Source organism: Pinus tabuliformis, chromosome 7 (assembly GCF_031772625.1).
Source record: "Pinus tabuliformis cultivar Carrire ecotype Pingquan chromosome 7, CPIR1, whole genome shotgun sequence".
In the NCBI taxonomy this organism is placed as follows: Eukaryota; Viridiplantae; Streptophyta; class Pinopsida; order Pinales; family Pinaceae; genus Pinus; species Pinus tabuliformis.
This window is the reverse complement of record NC_142293.1, coordinates 2025075180-2025094233: the sequence shown is the minus strand read 5'-3', so window position 1 is coordinate 2025094233 and position 19054 is coordinate 2025075180. Positions and strand designations below refer to the sequence as shown.

The window sequence follows — 19054 nt, the reverse complement described above, 5'->3', positions numbered from 1 at the left end:
ATTCTAGTTGATCTTTGAAAAAATGAAATTTATTTTACTTTATTTTATAGGAGAATAGTATAACTGCCGCCGTCACCGAGGAGACCTGGGATCGAGTCAGTAAGACTGTTATAAATTATACTCTTGAACCTAACACCACTGGTCACAAGGCAATGAAGTTATCAACACACTAGTAATTTATCCAAAGGTTGCCTAATTCATTTCCTACTACTATCTATCCAAAAATTGCTGAATTCGTTCCAAAGAAAACAATGTTAGTTTATATTTTTGCTACTATAAACTCAAACGAAGAACAATATTAGTTTAGATTTTGGAAATTTAATAAACTTAACCGTGATCTACACTGCCAAAAGTTGTTCCCATTATGGTCAAGAATAGCCCAAAGACGTTGACAAGCAATTGATTCTCATTATTCGCTCACAAGGCAATGAAGTTATCCAACACACTAGTAATTTATCCAAAGGTTGCCTAATTCATTTCCTACTACTATCTATCCAAAATGTTAGTTTATATTTTTGCTACTATAAACTCAAACGAAGAACAATATTAGTTTAGATTTTGGAAATTTAATAAACTTAACCGTGATCTACACTGCCAAAAGTTGTTCCCATTAAGGTCAAGAATAGCCCAAAGACGTTGACAAGCAATTGATTCTCATTATTCAAAATTGCTTTTGGATTGAATCAGGCTTAACGAGAAATAAGCAGACAGTTATTAGTAGTATACTAATTAAGCATTGAACATGAGAATTAGAAAAATGATGATTTCCTTGGAAGACGGACCCGGCATGTAATATATATCACAGCCTCCATAACTCGTACCTCGAGCATCTATTCTTCTTTCCTCAATAGGACTAAAAGGATGCATGTGTTCTCCCTAAAGATCGGCTGTAAATGTTCATCTTTCACCCAACAACTAGAGAGAAACTTGGTTCAAGGTAATTCTTAAAAAATCATTGGTAGCCAATAACAGATAGTTTTCTTAAACAATCAACCATCTGTTCATAAAGTTCAATGGCCTTTTGTTACAAGTAAGCCTAATTTGATTAGACTTCAAACTTAGTTCAAGGTCATTCTTAAAAAATCATTGGTAGCAAATAACGGATAGTTTCAGATGGCTTCCCTACACAATCAACAATCAGTTGATAAAGTTCAATGACCTTTTGTTACAAGTAAGCCTATAGTATTTTGATTAAACTTCTAGCTTTCTTCAGGCTTGCAAGGCAGTTTAACAAGTAAAAAACTTCTTTCTTCCCGTCATACTCACTTCTTTTATATTTCACTGAACCAACCCAGCCTCCCATGGCCTCCATCAATAAAAATTCAAGTGTCTGAAGAACTTGTATTTCTATATCTGGAGTCTGTAAATTTCCCTGCATGTGATCATGTTATCATGGCATTGAAGCCAGCACAGTCCGAAGGTTCGTCATCTGAGCAATGACACATAAAAAATCACAACATTTTACTTATCACAGCTCTAGGAAAATTTAGCTGGCCCAACGGATGACGTGATAGTTGACTGACCAGCTTTAAGTGATACCTTTGCCTGCTCAGCAGAATAACTTGGTGATACTGGACCTATTGACGTAGTCTGCTCCATTGATTTCAATTTATTCTGTATCGCTGCAATTTTAGAACTCTTGCTTACAGTGCATGAAGACATATAAGAAATGTGTGGATTGTCAGAACTTTCATCCACAAAACGAACAACTAATGGTCGGCCAAGGGCCAATCTACCATTCATACTCTCTTTGGCCTTTTCAGCTTCCTGCATACAACATTTGGTTCGAGAAGTAAAATAAGGTAACTATCCCTGAGGAATGTATGCTCCTTATCCTACCAATTTTCAAGGATGTTATTGACTTGCCATTGGTACTTGCCTCTCTTTTGCTGAACTCTATAAATGCAAAGCCACGCGGTTCGCCCTTTCTAGGGCCATGTTTATGCCATATAAATTCTTCAAAACAGATTTTGCCAAAAGGAGAAAACATCTTGATAACCTGATACCTGATAACCATAAAATTGTTTATTTTAGTAGCCTGAAAATCATGTAGGAATGATCTGCATCTAACTACGGGTCACAATATCAGCACATTACAGAATCGTTGGGCATATTGAAGGCATAATACATACAAACTATTCAGGTGTGTTTATTGCATTTAAGCTATGCAAGAGAATGAGAATCCTATTGTTCACTACTTACTCTGTTATACGGTGATCCAAATTTCCTATATATAATCTGTTTACGCGCTTTCCTTCAATCACCCCTTTTAATTTTTGTACCTGCACCAGAACCAGCACTGATTCAAGGCTTCACGATAATTTTGGAAACTTGACCATTAATTTTGTCAAGGAAAGGAAAGAGAAGAAGCACAAAATATAATCCTCCGGCTTAATTCACAGAAATTTCAGTACTCACTTCATTAGATTGTTAGTATACATCTGGTATCTCAGAGAAAATAATTGGACAGGTCATAATTAAAGAATGAAGACCAGTTTGTTCAAAAGGAGTCCCAGAGCACCAGATTTTAAGTATCAGAAACATGCAGACTCCAGACAACACCTTTAGCATGTAAGGACAGCAGGTCAAGATGGGAAATACAAATCTGAAAAGGGCATATAGATCCTCTGATTAGGATCATCACCTCAAGCTTCTTCCTGGGTTGAAGAGCACTGCCATAAAGCTTCTTCCTGGTTTGAAGAGAACTGCGATAATACTTTCTTACTTCAATTCTTTGGTTTGCCCCACTTATTGATGACATGTGAAACTAACTAACCCACGTACTGATGACATGTGAAACTAACTGGAATAATTATAAAAAAGGTTTGTTTCAGGACACTACTCAATCAGTCAATATAAGATAATTGTATTAATGTCCAACAAATACCACAAATATGTCAATAGCACTGCGGTGAGAATAGAAAGTGAGTGTGCAAAAGCAAGTCCTGGAAAATCATGATATGCCTACACTGAGAAAGATTAAAGTCTAAGCCCTAACAACGTGGAACAGTGAAACAAAAGCAATGACGATTCAAAAGTTGAAGCAAATTCATTTAATAATTTCAGTATCTGCACTAGTGTTAAAATTTTCACGCCACGATAGGCAGATTCTGCACTAGAAAACCCTAACAGCTACAACAGAAAAGGTTAAGGACTATCAAAACTGTGAATTTTGAATAAACTGATCTACTAATACATCATACTAAAAATATAAAACAGTACAAAACTAAACTCTCAAACCTGCAACCTGCTTTTTCTTAAATCTGGAAAAACAGCATACTGCTACAGCTAAAAAATACTCTGCCAATCATTAACACACAACTCAATCTCACACTCAAAAACATTGAAAAAATAACCACCTCCACCTTGCCTTCATTATAGACGATGAAGGCTAGAGGAGAAGAACAAAAGCAGCCCATCCCTGTGGGCAACAAAATTAGAAAAGCAAAACCCTAATCAATTATGTATAGTGAAGTGCACCCTCCCTAAAACTGTGGGTTTCCCTAGCTCATGTACTTAACTTTAGAACAAAAGCTAACATAAATGACCCAAAAAACTCCAACAGGGGTTTCCACCAGTGTTGCAAACATTGGCATCAGTGAAAAATCACCAAGGGTCTTGACATTGCGACATCAGAAACATCAGGGAAAAGTTGGTAAACCATAGCCAACATTAAATATGAAATAAATTTATTTTTTCAAGTTATTTTGAATATATATTAATAACCACGTCAAATAAACAAATTGCTGCACAAACATGGAAAATTGATGTATAAGATGTATAATAAGATATCAAATGATACATCCAACATTAATTATTGATATCAATAAATGTTCTGTCAAGATTCAAAATTGCACACAAAACAAAATTACATTAAATATATAATAAATGCATCTCTTCACCCTGAGTTATTTACAATCTAGAAACTAGCTATCAATTCTCTGCCCCTTTTACAGACAAAGGCAATGACTCAACATCTAAGAGAGGTCATATGTCCGGAGTTGGTTGGCTACAAGTGGGTGCATGTAGAAGGTAGTGCTGAGGCTGCCACATCAGCCTTCTCACTTTGTCTCATCTTCCATCAACCTAGAACTAGCTATCAATTCTCTGCCCCTTTTATAGGCAAAGGCAATGACTCATCATCTAAGAGAGGTCATGTGTCTGGAGTTGGATGGCTACTAGAGGGTGTCTTAGTCCATGTAGAAGGTAGTGCTGAGGCTGGCACATCAGCCCCCTCACTCTGTCTCCTCTTCACCCCACCTAACAGCACTAGGACATCCTTCCCTACTCCCTATTCTTCTCCTCTAACCACTCAACTACCAAATTCATGATAGGTCTCTCAGTCTCCACTCTCCATTGAAACATGGTGTCAATGTCATCCAAGGAAATGGCATCGACTGAATGTAAGATAATGACAAGCTCTTTTGCTCTCAATTCCCAACTGCTGCAGATGAAAATGAACCAAAACGTCCAATTCCAGGCTTTTATAGGCAAAAATCACGGCCTTGGTGATTTTTTCAGTTTATTGTGCAACACTTTACAAAAACACACATTTTTTTGTTAGACATCACAATATGGCAATTTTCTTTCAAAATATCGTGAACTTTTGGGGGTGATTTACCAGCAGGGGTAAAATATCACAACGTTGGCAATTTATCAGCAATGTTGGTGATACCAGTGTCCATATCAGTTCCTATTTGCAGCACTGGTGTCCACATCAGTACCAGCAAGAAATAGACTAACTAATTGGAGAACCCATATTAACAAATAAACTTATTGAAGATTTTTAAGATCACTATCCATTTTATTTTAATGGATGATATGAATTCCAGCTTTTATCTCTTATACAAGAGGTTCAACAAAAGGAAATTGGCTTACCCCCTGCAGAAAAACATGTAAGCAATTTTCACCTTAATATAAAGCATGTAGCCAGAAAAAACATTGAAATCAGGGCATGGCACTACAGAGGCTAGGATTCTATAAGTCACACGAAAAGCAAACCCTGAAAACTGACTATCTTGGTTGAAAAGGGATATGGGCTAAAATATGCAGTTTGCTGGGAGAAAAGGTGTCTGCCTCTTCCATTAAGCTGTGAAGTCATATAAAATAACTGCTTGGACCTAGAGGCCAGTCCCTTGTAACTACTATTAGATTGATCTTGAAGGGACTTACACTCCAGTAAAGCAGGGTTCACAAGTTGTATAGTCATTCTGGGAGATTAGCATTGTTTGACTTGCAAAATGGCACTGCTTTACCTCCCATACCTGCACTTAATGTGGTAAAGCCCTAAAACACAAATGCAACCTTGGTGGAACTCTAAAATAGGATTGTGAACGATATGCAATGCAAGCTTAAGGTGAAATGAAAAGTTAATATTTGGCAAAACAGTCTTTTGAAAACAGATTCTTTAAAGTTGATGGGTGAACCGAGAGTGATGCCAATTCAAACTAGGGCAAATGGAGTCAAGAGAGAGATCCTATTGAATTGTTTCCTTATGTGATTATGCGAAAATGAAGCCAGAATAAGCATGCTACAACACTCCTATCTTGTTGTCCATTAATGCAGAAAAATACTTTTGAGGAACAATGATTAATGAAAACTTCCAAGGATGAGCTCACAAATAGATAATGAATATCGGAATGATTTTAATTAAGAAATGAAAATACACATTATAATTTACAACAATAAGTCCAAAGACATATGTAGCATAATCATTCAAAATCTATATCTTACAAATAAGAAACAAAGTAATTTTTGTTGGCATTATGGCTAATGTGTTGTCTTTGATGGCAACCTGCTTGATAAAGATGTACTTGATGTCGATAAAGATGTACTTGATGTCGATAAAGATGTACTTGATGTCAACAGTGTGATAATATAATGATTATGGAACTCATGCAGATTGGTACAGATGCTACAAAGGATATGGACAGAGAAATGATAGTTCAGTGAAGCTTGAGAAAGTATACGCGGTTCCTGTGAAGAAGGGCCGCGTATATACACAGGTCTTGTGAATAAAAGTCACATACAAAATCCGAAACATGGAAATTTGGATACCAGGGGTCATTACCATGGTATTGGTCCATAGTAATTGGAGTGGAAACATTCATTTGATCCTGTCAACAAATACTAACGACATTACCAAAGGATTTACCTAAGGTATTGGCTAAGGAAAAAACTATATAAGGAGATGGGCATTAAAGTGTTATGTGTGTAAGTAATGGGTTATTTATGTGTGATCTGATTTGGAACAGGTGTGCACCAAGGAGCAAGGAGAAGATTCAGATTTGAAAGATCTAAAGATATGTTCATATATGCTTGACTGAACTTGTTGCAAATGTCAAAGTATCTAATAATGATGAATCTGCGATTATAGTGATGTTGTGATCTAAATTAATTATTCAGATGTTTGTAGTTACAACAATAAGTTTTGCGGAATGGGAATTGTGTTTGAATCGAAAGTTTTCAAATTTGTACACAGGTTTGCTTTTGAATAGTCACGTACATACGCGGATCTGTTTCTGGGTAGATGTGTATATATTCTGAGATATGTTTTTCAGTATGTTGATATCTGTACGTGGGTGTTGCACATAATAAGCATGTATATACATTGATCTACTTAATAACAGTCATGTATATATTCTGAGTTAAATATGGCCAGGGTTTGCAGCGTTGCTTGATGATGATAGTTGATGAGTTCTATTGTATATGTTGTTGTTTGTCAATGATGTCTTGATTTGATATTTGTTATAGATTGGTTTGATCTGGTTGCAATAGTTGATTGAGATTCAGTTCAGTAATTGGTTTGCTGATGTTACAATGATTCAGTTGGTTTAGTGATTGTATTCATTATTCAGTTTGGTATTGAGCATAATGATGGGTGTGAGTCAAGTTTGAAAATATGTTGAAAGGTGACCTATAGGTTTTGATGTTTTGAGTCAGGTGGATCTAGTATGAAATATTATGAAACGTGGTCCTCAAGCAGTGTTGAGGGTTGGAGCCTCCAGTAAGGGAGTCAAAGCTTCCTTCTAGTGGTAGTTGGTAAATTTGATCAGGGGGTAGGTGCTCCCTTCCGGTAGGAGCTAGTAAACGAAATCAGGGGGTTGTAGCTCCCTTCTAGTGGGTGTTGGAGAACGAATGGAGGTTGGAGCATCCTACAAGTGGGTGTCTATGTGTTGGTAAGAGTCTGCGCCAGTACAAGATGTAATGAAGTTTTCTTAATAATAAAAGAAGAAAACAGAGACAATGGCAGCGGTGGTTTTCTCCCACATTGGTTTTCCACCTAAAATCCTAGTGTTCTATGTGTGTTGCTTATGTGCTATGATTTATCTGTTATTTACTGCACACTGAATGGTTAACGAATTAATAATGCAATGGCTAATCTAACTCACTAATGGAAGTTATGATAAATTGAGTAATCTGGATATACGTTGTTTGCATTCACTGAAGTCGCGTACCTACGCCGGTTGCATAAATAACAGTGGCGTACAAAATTCAGAATATGAACTGATAAGTTAAAGTAAGTTAAAACACTTATTCACCCCCCGCTCCCCCTCTCAGTATTTTTCCTAACAATTGGTATCAAAGCAGGTCCCTCAAAAGAAGCTTGATTTCTTAAAGGGAGATTTATCAAGATGAGCAGTCAAGAGGGAGTATCTTCTATCAGGCCACCCTTGTTTTTTGGAACTAACTTTTTATTTTGGAAAATTAGAATGAGAGCATATTTGCAGGCACTAGGTATTGATGTATGGGAAATTATGGAAAGAGGATATCAATACCCAGGCTCTATTCCCACAGATAATGCAGGGAAGAAACAATATGAGATCAATGCAAAGGTTGTAAATGCTATCTTGGGAAGTTTGGCTGAGTTTGAGTTTGTGAAAGTCATGCAGTTGAACACCGCAAAGGCAATATGGGATAAGCTTGTCCAAAGCTATGAAGGTGACACTAAGGTAAAAAATGTTAAACTTCAAACATATAGAATTCAATATGAGACTCTTAGAATGCATGATGATGAAAGTATTGCAAGTTTTTTCCTTAGAGTAAACGAAGTTGTTAATTCAATGAAAAATATTGGTAACGTAATAAATGATGTTACTGTTGTTGAAAAGATTTAGAGATCTCTAACCCCAAAGTTCGATTCCAAAGTCCCCGCCACTGAAGAAATGCAGGATTTGAATAACCTTATTCTTGAACAACTCCATGGAATCTTGACAACCTTTGAGATGAGAAAAGGAGGTACATCAAGTATGACAGAAGCAGCCTTCAAAGCCACACACAAGTGAAAGAAAAGGAAAAGCCTAAAGATACAATCTACATTTCCGATAAAGAAGACGTGAATTTTGTGAGAAAATTGCAAGTGGGAACTGGTAAATTCAAAGGTAAGCTTTCTTTTAAATGTTTTTCTTATGGAAGAGTAGGTCATTATGCATCCAAATGTCCATATAAAGAAAATCATGATAAGAAAGAAAATGGAAAGGATGTTGACAAGAAAATTTTCAAAAATAAGTTTTCTGCCAAGAAAAGTTTACTCTAATGAAGATAGTCAAAGCACATCTAATGATCAAGAAGATTCAGATTCAGATTCTAACAGTTGTTACCAAATACTTATGGCTCTTGAATCAGATAGTTATGAAGAAAATGACTTAATGAAAACATTGAAAGAAAACAATAGACTCAGGAATGCAAACAAAGATATGGAAACAAAAGAAAGTAGTATGATTAAGGAAATAAACATGTTAAGGATGCAGTTGGAAGCAACTAATAGAAGAACAAAAGTCTTACCAAACCAACTTCACGAAAAGGAAAGGCATTGTGAAAAATTAAAATCAGAGGTTGTGACTCTAAGGAAACATTATGAGAAAATCAACAAATGGGTAAAGGCATTTGAATCACTAGAGAAAATTATCAATGAACAATGTCCTCCTCTGATCAATACAGGGAATGGATACAATAACATGGCTTCAGATTCACGGTGTAATAAAAAGAACCAACATAATATCTTTCAAAAGAAAATTGAATCAAGTCACACATTTGAAAGGAAATCTCCTAGATCAAAGTCAAGATCAATCCCTAGGCATAAAGGATGGTTTCATGGATATTGTTTTTCTTGTAACTCATTTGGGCATAAAGTCACTAATTTCAGGTCAAGCATTTGGAATGAAAGCAAAAGGTGGGATAATTTCCACAAGTTCGAGCACATGCTCAAAAATTGCAAGTAAATTTGGAGAAAGAAGGAACAATAGTCAAAGACATAGGGAAGATTGTCCCTACTGCAGTCCATTGCTCTTAAAAGCGTACTTCCAACAGTGACTGCAAAAGTGAATGTGAGGTACATATCCTCATGAAGAACAGGTGATGACTATCAGGTCCACAGGATCAGTGGTGTATAATCTCAAGGGGAGCTATGCATGTGTATCTTGATGAGGGTTCCCTATGTTGTTTTGATATTCTTTTGGTGATGTTTAGATTATTGACATTACATCTAATGAAGTAACAGTAAACAGGAACAGACAGGACATGTTCAGGGGGGGTTGTGGTTATGAAAATTCAACATTTTACATTTTGTATGTATTTCTCATGAAGAACAGTGGCGTGTATATGTGGTTTTTGATCTAGACAGTCACGTATGCCTCTCAATAATGAAAAAGGAATGGCACATATTCAAGGGGAGCTTCTCATATGTTTTAATCAGTTCATTATTGGCTTTCTGGTTCTGATAATGACTTATTACAGACTATTAATGATGCCCATATGTTGCTTAGATATTGGTTCATGATGAGTTTATGAGTTGTTGCAAATCTCATGCTATTGTTTATATGGTTCTTTGGTGCATTCGCTAGATGATGAGATGGTCAGAGTTGATGGTGAAAAAGTTGGCACAGGTTCAGGGGAGCATTTTCTATGCTTCTAATGATTCATTGTTGGCATTATGGTTTCTTGAGCGCTCCTTGTTGCATTATGTTAACTATGATTGCTAGTGATCTTGAAATATGGTTATTGTTGTTGTCACTATTGAAAATACATGTTGATGCCTCCATGTCATGGATGCTTGGAGTGCATATTTTGAAGTTATGGATGATGCCTATATATTGCTTGAGTTACATTTGGAGAAACTATTCTTGTTATTGTTAAATCTTGATATGTATGCTATGTTCATTAAAGATGTTGGTTGATGATGTTGTTGATCAATTCTAGTCTAATCAATGGCTTGTGATGCTAGAGGTTCTCTTTGTTTAATGCATGGAGATAATATGATGTTGTATATGCTACATATGGTGTTGTGGTACAAGAGATTGATATGTCTTTTCTACTTGAGGATTGTGGCTCTTCCTATATATGGAGAGAGTATGTTGACCTTGATGACATAAGATCAAGGGGATGAGTTGATGACAAAACCTTCTTGTACAATCTTATGCTTCTGCTACAGTTAATTGGTGATGCTTGGAGACATTGCATATTTGGTCACATGTTGATGTTATTGGAGAAATTGATGCTACACTGCCTTATCTTACATAACTTCTTGATGATGAGGATGTCCATGCTTCTATATTGCTACCATCAGATGATTATGTTGCGGATTCCTATATGGTGCATGATGGTTGTTGATGACTCTCATGATCTTGTTACCTCATTGTTGAAGTTCCTGTTTTTGGTTCTAAGTGTCATATATGTCTCTTGATGTAAAGGTTATGAAAAGACCCATATTGCAATCATCGTAAAATTCAGTGATGTATGGGCTATTGGGATAAGGTCATGTCATGTATGTAATCCCATTATTTTGGGACATTGATGTAAAATTTGGATCCAATATGTAAACCCAGTTTGGTGATTGATGTAATCATGCGAGCATAGATTCATTGGTGATAAGAAATGTCATATTTGGTTGAGTCATAAAGTCTTGTATCTTACTATATATCTTTAGAAGGTCCAACATATGCCCAAGGGGAGCATGGTCAGTATGCAGATTTCCTGATTCATATTCAACAAATCAAACCTACAGTGATCAACACTACAAGGGAAGTACTTCATTTAGCCTAGATCAGCCCTTTGCCCTTGATGTCAAAGGGGGAGAGAAGACTTGGTATTTGCAAGTGGTTGCAGGTGGTGTCCAAACACCAAAGTGGTTTTCATCAAATCCAAAGGGGGAGATTGTTAGCATTATGGCTAATGTGTTGTCCTTGATGACAACCCGCTTGATAAAGATGTACTTGATGTCAATAGTGTGATAATATGATGATTATGGAACTCATGCAGATTGATACAAATGCTACAGAGGATATGGATAGAGAAATGACAGTTTAGTGAAGTTTCAAAAAGTATATGTGGTTCCTGTGAAGAAGGGTCGCGTACATACGCAAGTCTTGTGAATAAAAGTCGCGTACAAAATCCAAACCACGGAAATCTAGATAACAGGGGTCATTACCACGGTATTGGCCCATAGTAATTGGAGTGGCAACATTCATTTGATCCCGTCAACAAATACTAATGACATTACAAAAGGATTTACCTAAGGTATTGGCTACAGCAAAAGCTACATAAGGAGATGGAAATCAAGGTGTTATGTGTGCAAGTAATGGGTTATTTATGTGTGATCTGATTTGGAACAAGTGTGCACCAGGGAGCAAGGAGAAGATTCAAATCTCAAAGATCTGAAGATATGTTGACATATATGCTTCACTGATTTACTTGTTACAAATGTCAAAGTAGCTAATGATGATGAATCTGTGACTATATTGATGTCGTGATCTAAATGAATTATTCAGAAGTCTATAGTTACAACAATAAGGTTTGCGGAATGGGAATTGTGTTTACAGTGAAAGTTTTCAGATCTGTAGGCAGGTTTGTTTTTTAATAGTCGCGTAGATACGTGGATCTGTTTTTGGGTAGTCGTGTATATATTCTGAGATATGCTTTCCAGTATGTTGAGATGTGTACGAGGGTGTTGCATATAATAAGCGCGTATATACGTTGGTCTGCATAATAACAGTCACGTATATATTTTGAGTTAAATATGGTCAAGGTTTGCAGTGTTGCTTGATGATGATAGTTGATGAGTTTTGTTGTATATGTTGTTGTCTATCAATGATGTCTTGATCTAATATTTGTTATAAATTGGTTCGATCTAGTTGTAATAGTTGGTTGAGATTCAGTTCAGTGATTGGTTTGTTGATGTTACAGTGATTCAGTTGTTTCAGTGATTGGTTTGTTGATGTTACAGTGATTCAGTTGGTTCAGTGATTGTATTCAGTGTTCAGTTTGGTATTGAGCATAATGATGGGTGTGGGTCCAATTTGAAAATATGATGAAAGATGGCCTACAAGTTTTGATGTTTTGAGTCAGGTGAATCTAGTCTGAAATATTATGAAACATGGTCCACAAGAGGTGTTGAGGGTTGGAGCCTTCAGTAAGGGAGTCGGAGCTTCCTTCCAGTGGTAGCCAGTAAATTTGATCAGGGGGTAAGTGCTCCTTTTCGGTAGAAGCCAATAAAGGATATCAAGGAGTTGTAGCTCCCTTCTAGTGGGTGTTGGAGAACGAGTGGAGGTTGGAGCCTCCTGTAGGTGGGTGCCTGTGTGCTAGTAAGAGTCTACGCTAGTACAAGACAAGGTTGCGGGGGAGTGCCCCCCCCCCCTCGATCTCGCTCCCAATCCGCGCTCCGATCAGGAGCAGCTCGAGAGCAAGTCGAGAGCGCGCTCCCGAATAGGGAGCGATTTCGAGAGCGCGCTCCCTAACAAAAAAAATCGCTCCCTGTTTTTTTCCAATTCGACTTAGGGAGTGTCGCTCCAGGAGCAGTCGGGGAGCAAACGCTCCCGTCCGGCGGTGAGCGACGCCTACACGGCGTGGGAGAGGCGACGACGGCGTGGAGAAAGGGAAGGGAAGGGGAGGGAAAAAAGGGGGCGAGGGGAGGGGAGGGGAGGAATAAATAAACCCTCTCTCTCTCATTATTCATTTCATTTCTAAGTGTGAGAGAGTGAGAGAGAGCAAGAGAGAATTTGGAGCAAGAAGAGGAGTTTGAAGAGCTTGCAAGGGGAGATTGGAGGCCAAAGAGGTAGGATCTACACTCTAATCTAGCAAAAAAAATTGTTCGTTGCTAAATATATAAATTAAAAAAATTCTCTATCTCCCATTCCATTTTTTTGCAGATTCAAATCTTCAAATTTCAAACATCATCGTTATATTTCTTGACATTTTCTTCTTCTTGGTTCCTTTCTTGGTTATTATGGTGTTGGGGAGTAGAAAAAAGAGGGATGAACATGAAGAAGAAGGGGATGAAAAAGTGGGTTATAGTGGATTTGATGAAAACCCCGGAGAGGAGTACCTTGATGAGGAGGAGCTAGAGGAGAATGAACATGATTCAGCTCAAAAAACTAAACAATACCTAACCCCATTGTGGAAATATGTCATTGGGCCTGAAGCAGGGAAAAGGGGCAGAACCACTAAATTTCACTGCCCCCATTGCAACAATAATTACACAAGCTCATACACCCGTGCTAGAAAGCACCTCTGCGGGAAAAGGCCATGGGATGGAGATAAACAAATAGGAATCAAAACTTGTACAAGTGTGTCAGCAACAAAGAGAACCAAATACATAAGGGAAGAGGAGGAAGCCCAATAAAAATCTAAAAGATCAAAGGGTTTCTTTGAACTAACCTCACAATCACATGCACAAAGAACTCCTTCAGCGTCCTCCTATGGCAGTGGATATTGAGGCACAAGGTCACCAAACATCTCTAATAAACAAATAGGAATCAAAACTTGTACAAGTGTGTCAGCAACAAAGAGAACCAAATACATAAGGGAAGAGGAGGAAGCCCAATAAAAATCTAAAAGATCAAAAGGTTTCTTTGAAATAACCTCACAATCACATGCACAAAGAACTCCTTCAGCGTCCTCCTATGGCAGTGGATATGGAGGCACAAGGTCACCAAACATCTCTTTAAGGCGTAGAACCATATCAGATTTCCTTAATGAAGGGTGTAGGAATGATGTGGATTCAAAAGTTTATCGGTTTCTCTATGCATGTGGGATACCATTCAATGTTCTTCGATCACCTTATTGGCATGAAATGGTTTTTGCCATAAATGATGCCCCTAAAGGATACAGAAGCCCTGGGTATGACAAGGCTAGAACCATTGGACTTGATCATGAAAAAGCAAAAATATCACATTCTTTGAGTAGAATGACATATTCATGGACTGGGCATGGGGTGTCCATTATATATGATGGATGTACAAATGTAAAAGGCAAGCCATTGATAAGTGTTCTTGATGTGTCTGTTAGAAGTGTTATCCTTCTTTCAGCATATGATTACTTAGACAAGTTCAAGACCGACATCAACATTGCAGAACCACTACTTGAAACAATTGACCGTATTGGGCCATACAATGTCATCCAAGTCATCACTAATAATGTTGCTAATTGTAAGGCAGCGGGAGCAATTATTGAGGATAAATACCCTAACATATTTTGGTCTGGGTGTTTGGTTGACACAATCAACCTTTTGATGTATGATATTATTAAGAACAAAAACCAACAATACAAATGGATTGGTGATTCGTAGCAATACCCATGGGCTTTTCCGCAATCACTCAAGATTGGAGCTATTGAAGATTGCAAAGACTAGATTTGCTAGCTATTACCTCACCTTCAGGCGCCTTTTGAAGGTAAGAGAGTCATTGGCTAGCATGGCATCAAGTCCACACTGGCAGATATTAAAGGAAAGGGCTACAAATGTAGCTGATAGGCAAGGTTTTGAACGGGTGGAGGAGACCGCTCTTGATGGTCAGTTTTGGGCACGTGTGAGGCAAGTATTGGAATTCACCAAGCCCATTTATCACATGATTCGTTTTGCAGATACAGATAAACCAGTGATTGGGGAGGTGTATGAGCAGATGGATACCATGTTGGGGCAGATAAAAGATGTTGTTCAGCAAGATGATCTCAATTTGTATACACTGACTCACAATTGTGTGTGTACACGGTGGAATAAACTTAATGTTCCACTACATGCCTTGGCGTATATCCTTATGCCAAAATACTACTCTCCAACTTGGTTGGGCCAACCTGCACCTGGGGGTGGGGTTAGGGTCAAACCCCATATGGATCCAGAGGTAGCTACAAGATATATGGAAGCATTAGACAAGTTGGTACCTGACAAGGAGGAATGTGCTAATCTGCGTCTTGAATTAGGCAGATACTTCAGTTGCACTGGTTTGTTTGGTTCTTTGCATGCAATGGAAGATAGAGGTAGATTTGATGCTCTCACATGGTGGGAAGCATATGTCGGCATGGGACTTTTGCCAAACTTGGCAAAAAAAGTTCTCTCACAGGTTGTAAATACTTCTTCTGCAAAGAGGTGTTGGAGCACCTACAGCTTCATACATAATGTGAGAAGAAACAAACTCAATGAAAACTAAGCAGAAAGCTTGGTTTATGTGCACTGCAACTTGAGGTTGTTGAGTCATTACTGTGATTGGGCTTATGAGGATCCAACATATAAAATTTGGGACAACCACCCAGAGGACGATAATTTGGAGGATGGCACTATACATCTTGAATAACTGGAAGTGGAACATATGAGAGGAAGATGAAGCAACAACGATGCCACCCCCACCATCTAGTAGCAGTGCTCGAGTTCCAAGTCTTGCTCCTTTGTTGTTGGTGCCTCCATGTACATCCTCACATGGAGGGCATACACCTTCTGGTTCTGGTCATGGGATTGTGCAGGAGGAGACTCCTAGAAGAACACCACGACCTGCTCAGAAATTAAACATTATTCATGGTGGCAAGAGGAAGATGTAGATGATAGATTTACTTGTCTTTTCTAGTTTCTAGTAGTTTTTAAAATTGTTGACTCTTTCATATTTATTATGATATTTTTTGTAAACAATATATGACAATTTAAGTTTGAACTTTGAAGTTTGAAGTTGGCAATTATAACTCATTGGTAATGAATTATGAATATGATGCTTCATGAAAGTTGAAAGTTTTTTCATTTCATTTCATGTTAGATATTATTTGTTGTAATGGTTACACTTAGCTTACAAGTACAAATTTGGTGATCAATGATGATAACTGTTATATATTGAATTTTGAAAGCTTGAAACTTTAAGATTGATGAATCATAATTCATGAGACTCAATATGTTGTATGTTACTAACTTGTGGACGTGGTTGATGAAAATTATAACTTCTAGATGATTGTTGTTATATGATTCAATCTATTTTTTTTATGTCTAATTCATCATTCTACATGTTTTTGTTGACATATATGCATCAAAATATAAAAAAATATAAAAAATGCTCCGGGATTCGCTCCCAAACCGGGAGCTTCTGAAAATGTTGCTCCCGCTCCCAAGTAACCTTGGTACAAGATGTAATGAAATTTTTTTAATAATAAAAGAAGAAGACAGAGATGATAGCAGCGGTGGTTTTCTCCCACATTGGTTTCCACCTAAAATCTTGGTGTTCTATGTGTGTTACTTATGTGCTATGATTTATATGTTATTTACTGCACACTGAATGGTTAATGAATTAATAATGCAATGGTTAAGCTAACTTACTGATGAAAGTTATGATAAATTAAGTAATCTCAATATACGTTGTTTGCATTCATGAAGTCACATACATATGTTGATTGCATAAAGAATGGTAGCTACAGAAGTCAGAATATGAACTAAAATGTTAAAGTAAGTTAAAAATATTGATTCAACCCCTCTCAGTATTTTTTCTAACAATTTTTAGCACTTCTTGACAGACTTGATGTAAGTAATTTCTAGCCTTAATTATCGATGAATTAAATTCAAAACATAAAAAAAAACACTTAACTTTTCATTTCTTTCCTGAGATATATGCTCAACTACATTCTCAAGGGGAATCACTCCAAATCCAATGATCTCAAAAATGGAGAAAACAAATCCTTCTATAATGGAATAGAGAGATCCACTTTATTTTCTTAGAAAAATACTAACAGGATCAAATTATCACACAAGAGGACCATCCAAGACCAAAATGTTTCCCATGACATTTCCTAAGATTCAAGGTTCTCTATACATGTCCACTAATCATGTTTCCTCATATCTGCATGCTCTCGCTCTCGACTAAAAAGGATGGTGGAACATTATTATTATTATTATTATATATAACATTCCACTAACGCACAAGACATAAGACATATGGCCCGATGGAAACATATCCCATGGATGTTTGACACTCAAGTCACAAGGGTGTCCAACACAGAGACATAAGACATGTGGTTTAAAAGGAGTGTCATATTTTAAAAACTAGTATAAATTTATCTTAACCCCAAAATTATCAAGCACTTAGACAGGTAAGAAAATAGATGCAATTCTCTCACTACCTAAAAAGTCTAAGGTTAAAATATATTTAGGCTACTTTATTTGTTTTAATGATAAAATCAACTCTCTATTTTTTTCCCTTTTTTAACCTAATCATTAACCCTAATTTTTTATAGATTTATTTTTTATCATTTCATACATATTATATAAACATCTCTACTATCCTAAACTATAAAGAACACCTTACTTCTTTGATGCCATGGCCCTTTTTTTCCGTTATTTGTATATAAAATGAAAAGTAAAATAAAAAGAGATTGTAGAATACAGATGATTACACAAGAACAAACAAAGATAAGGCAATTTATGATATGTAACTGGATAAGGCATGAGTCATGATGAGCTTTGATACCCCCTGTCAAGAAATTTAAGTAATTTATTACAGGAACACAACATTTGCAAGGCAATTATAAGTCAAAACTAATTAATAGAGGTGCTCAAGTAGTTAAATAAAAGCACTTTAAGCACTTCCAGGTCGAAGACTTCTCGAAGACATGTCATTGCATTAATATGACCAATAAAATTCACCACCGCACCCAAAACTGGGTTAAAGTCCCAGCCACCTTGATGGCCTACAGATGTGGAGTATCTCTAAAGACTAAGCCAGATGTAAGTAGGCAAATTTAGAGGAATATACACCTTGGGGGCCGGTGGGGAAATGATTTCTATAGGCCTCTCTGTTATGGGGAAGATAGAGGAAAAAAATGATTAGCAGAAACGATGATGGTACAATAGATGTCAGGCATAATTATTGATTAGTTACATCTTTGTCAACTAGTCCAGCACTTGCAACCTATTTGTTGCTATTAGAAATTAGATAGTTCTCACTAATTCTAGCTTGTACTGTAAAATACCTTACAGCTAGACTCAAGGATATCCTTCAGGTTGAAGAATAGTTCGTGTGGTAACGTCTTTATTCATACTTTAAGCCACAAAAGCTTCCAGTCAGAATCAAAAAAGTCGAACTTAAATGGCTATGAAAAATAAGCTAATAACGGTACACAGATCTTCCTCGCACGGCAAAGGAAGTTATCAATCTAGACCAGGCAGACCAACATTTTTTAAGATAAGAAACTGGTAATATATATGCGATTAAGAAGACGAAAAAAATTTGGGTGAAAGGGGAACAAGATCACTCACAGAATGCGTCTCGCGCGGGTTCGTTGCGTTCATCCTCTGTTTCCCTTGATGCCCAACGTGCTCGCAATTAATCCGTGGAGACTTGAGAGAGGTCCATCAGTGACTTCTCAACAGGCCCATTAAATAAGACCGAATTTGGGGCCAGAATGGCCCCTGTAATTTTATATTCCGTTGATTTGGGGGCGATGTTCGGTCGGGGATGGGCACTTCATTAAATTTTTATTTGTTTTAACCATGGTGGATATTGTTTAACCATGGTCCGGTTGAAACCAATTAAGAGTATATCTTATAATGGTGGATATTTTTTTAACCATTGCCAGGTTGAAACTAATTAAGAGTATATCTTATATCTTCATTTATTTTTTTTAACCATGGCCATTTCAAACCAATTAATAATATATCTTATATTTCCATTAATTTTTTAACAATGAACTTCCAACCAATGGCCATTTCAAACCAATTAATAATATATCTTATATTTCCATTAATTTTTTAACAATGAACAAGTTCAAACCAATTAAGAGTATATCTAATATCTCTATGTAAAAAAATATACCAAAA

General features: G+C 36.9%; 1 protein-coding gene across 2 annotated transcripts; it reads right to left on the bottom strand.

Moving 5' to 3' along the window:
• Positions 1-976: 976 nt before the first annotated feature.
• LOC149256625 (uncharacterized) lies at positions 977-18679 on the bottom strand. 2 transcript variants are annotated; one of them, XM_089460800.1, is made up of 5 exons: positions 18494-18679; positions 2203-2282; positions 1876-2006; positions 1524-1763; positions 977-1429 (listed from the first exon to the last, which is right to left on the bottom strand). In XM_089460800.1, exons 1-5 carry the CDS (start codon positions 18524-18526, stop codon positions 1383-1385), a joined length of 531 nt encoding a protein of 176 aa, XP_089316926.1. In that variant the 5' UTR covers positions 18527-18679; the 3' UTR covers positions 977-1382. The 2 variants fall into 2 exon arrangements, with proteins under 2 accessions (XP_089316926.1, XP_089316927.1); XM_089460801.1 differs by having other exon boundaries at positions 1540-1763.
• Positions 18680-19054: the final 375 nt, after the last annotated feature.

Coding starts and splice junctions, on each gene's coding strand:
- LOC149256625 (XM_089460800.1), bottom strand. CDS start 18,526: ATGAACGCAACGAACCCGCGCGAGACGCATTCT. Junction 2,007..2,202: donor TTGGATCACCGTATAACAGA/GTAAGTAGTGAA, acceptor TATGGTTATCAG/GTATCAGGTTATCAAGATGT. Junction 1,764..1,875: donor GTTCAGCAAAAGAGAGGCAA/GTACCAATGGCA, acceptor GTATGCAGGAAG/CTGAAAAGGCCAAAGAGAGT.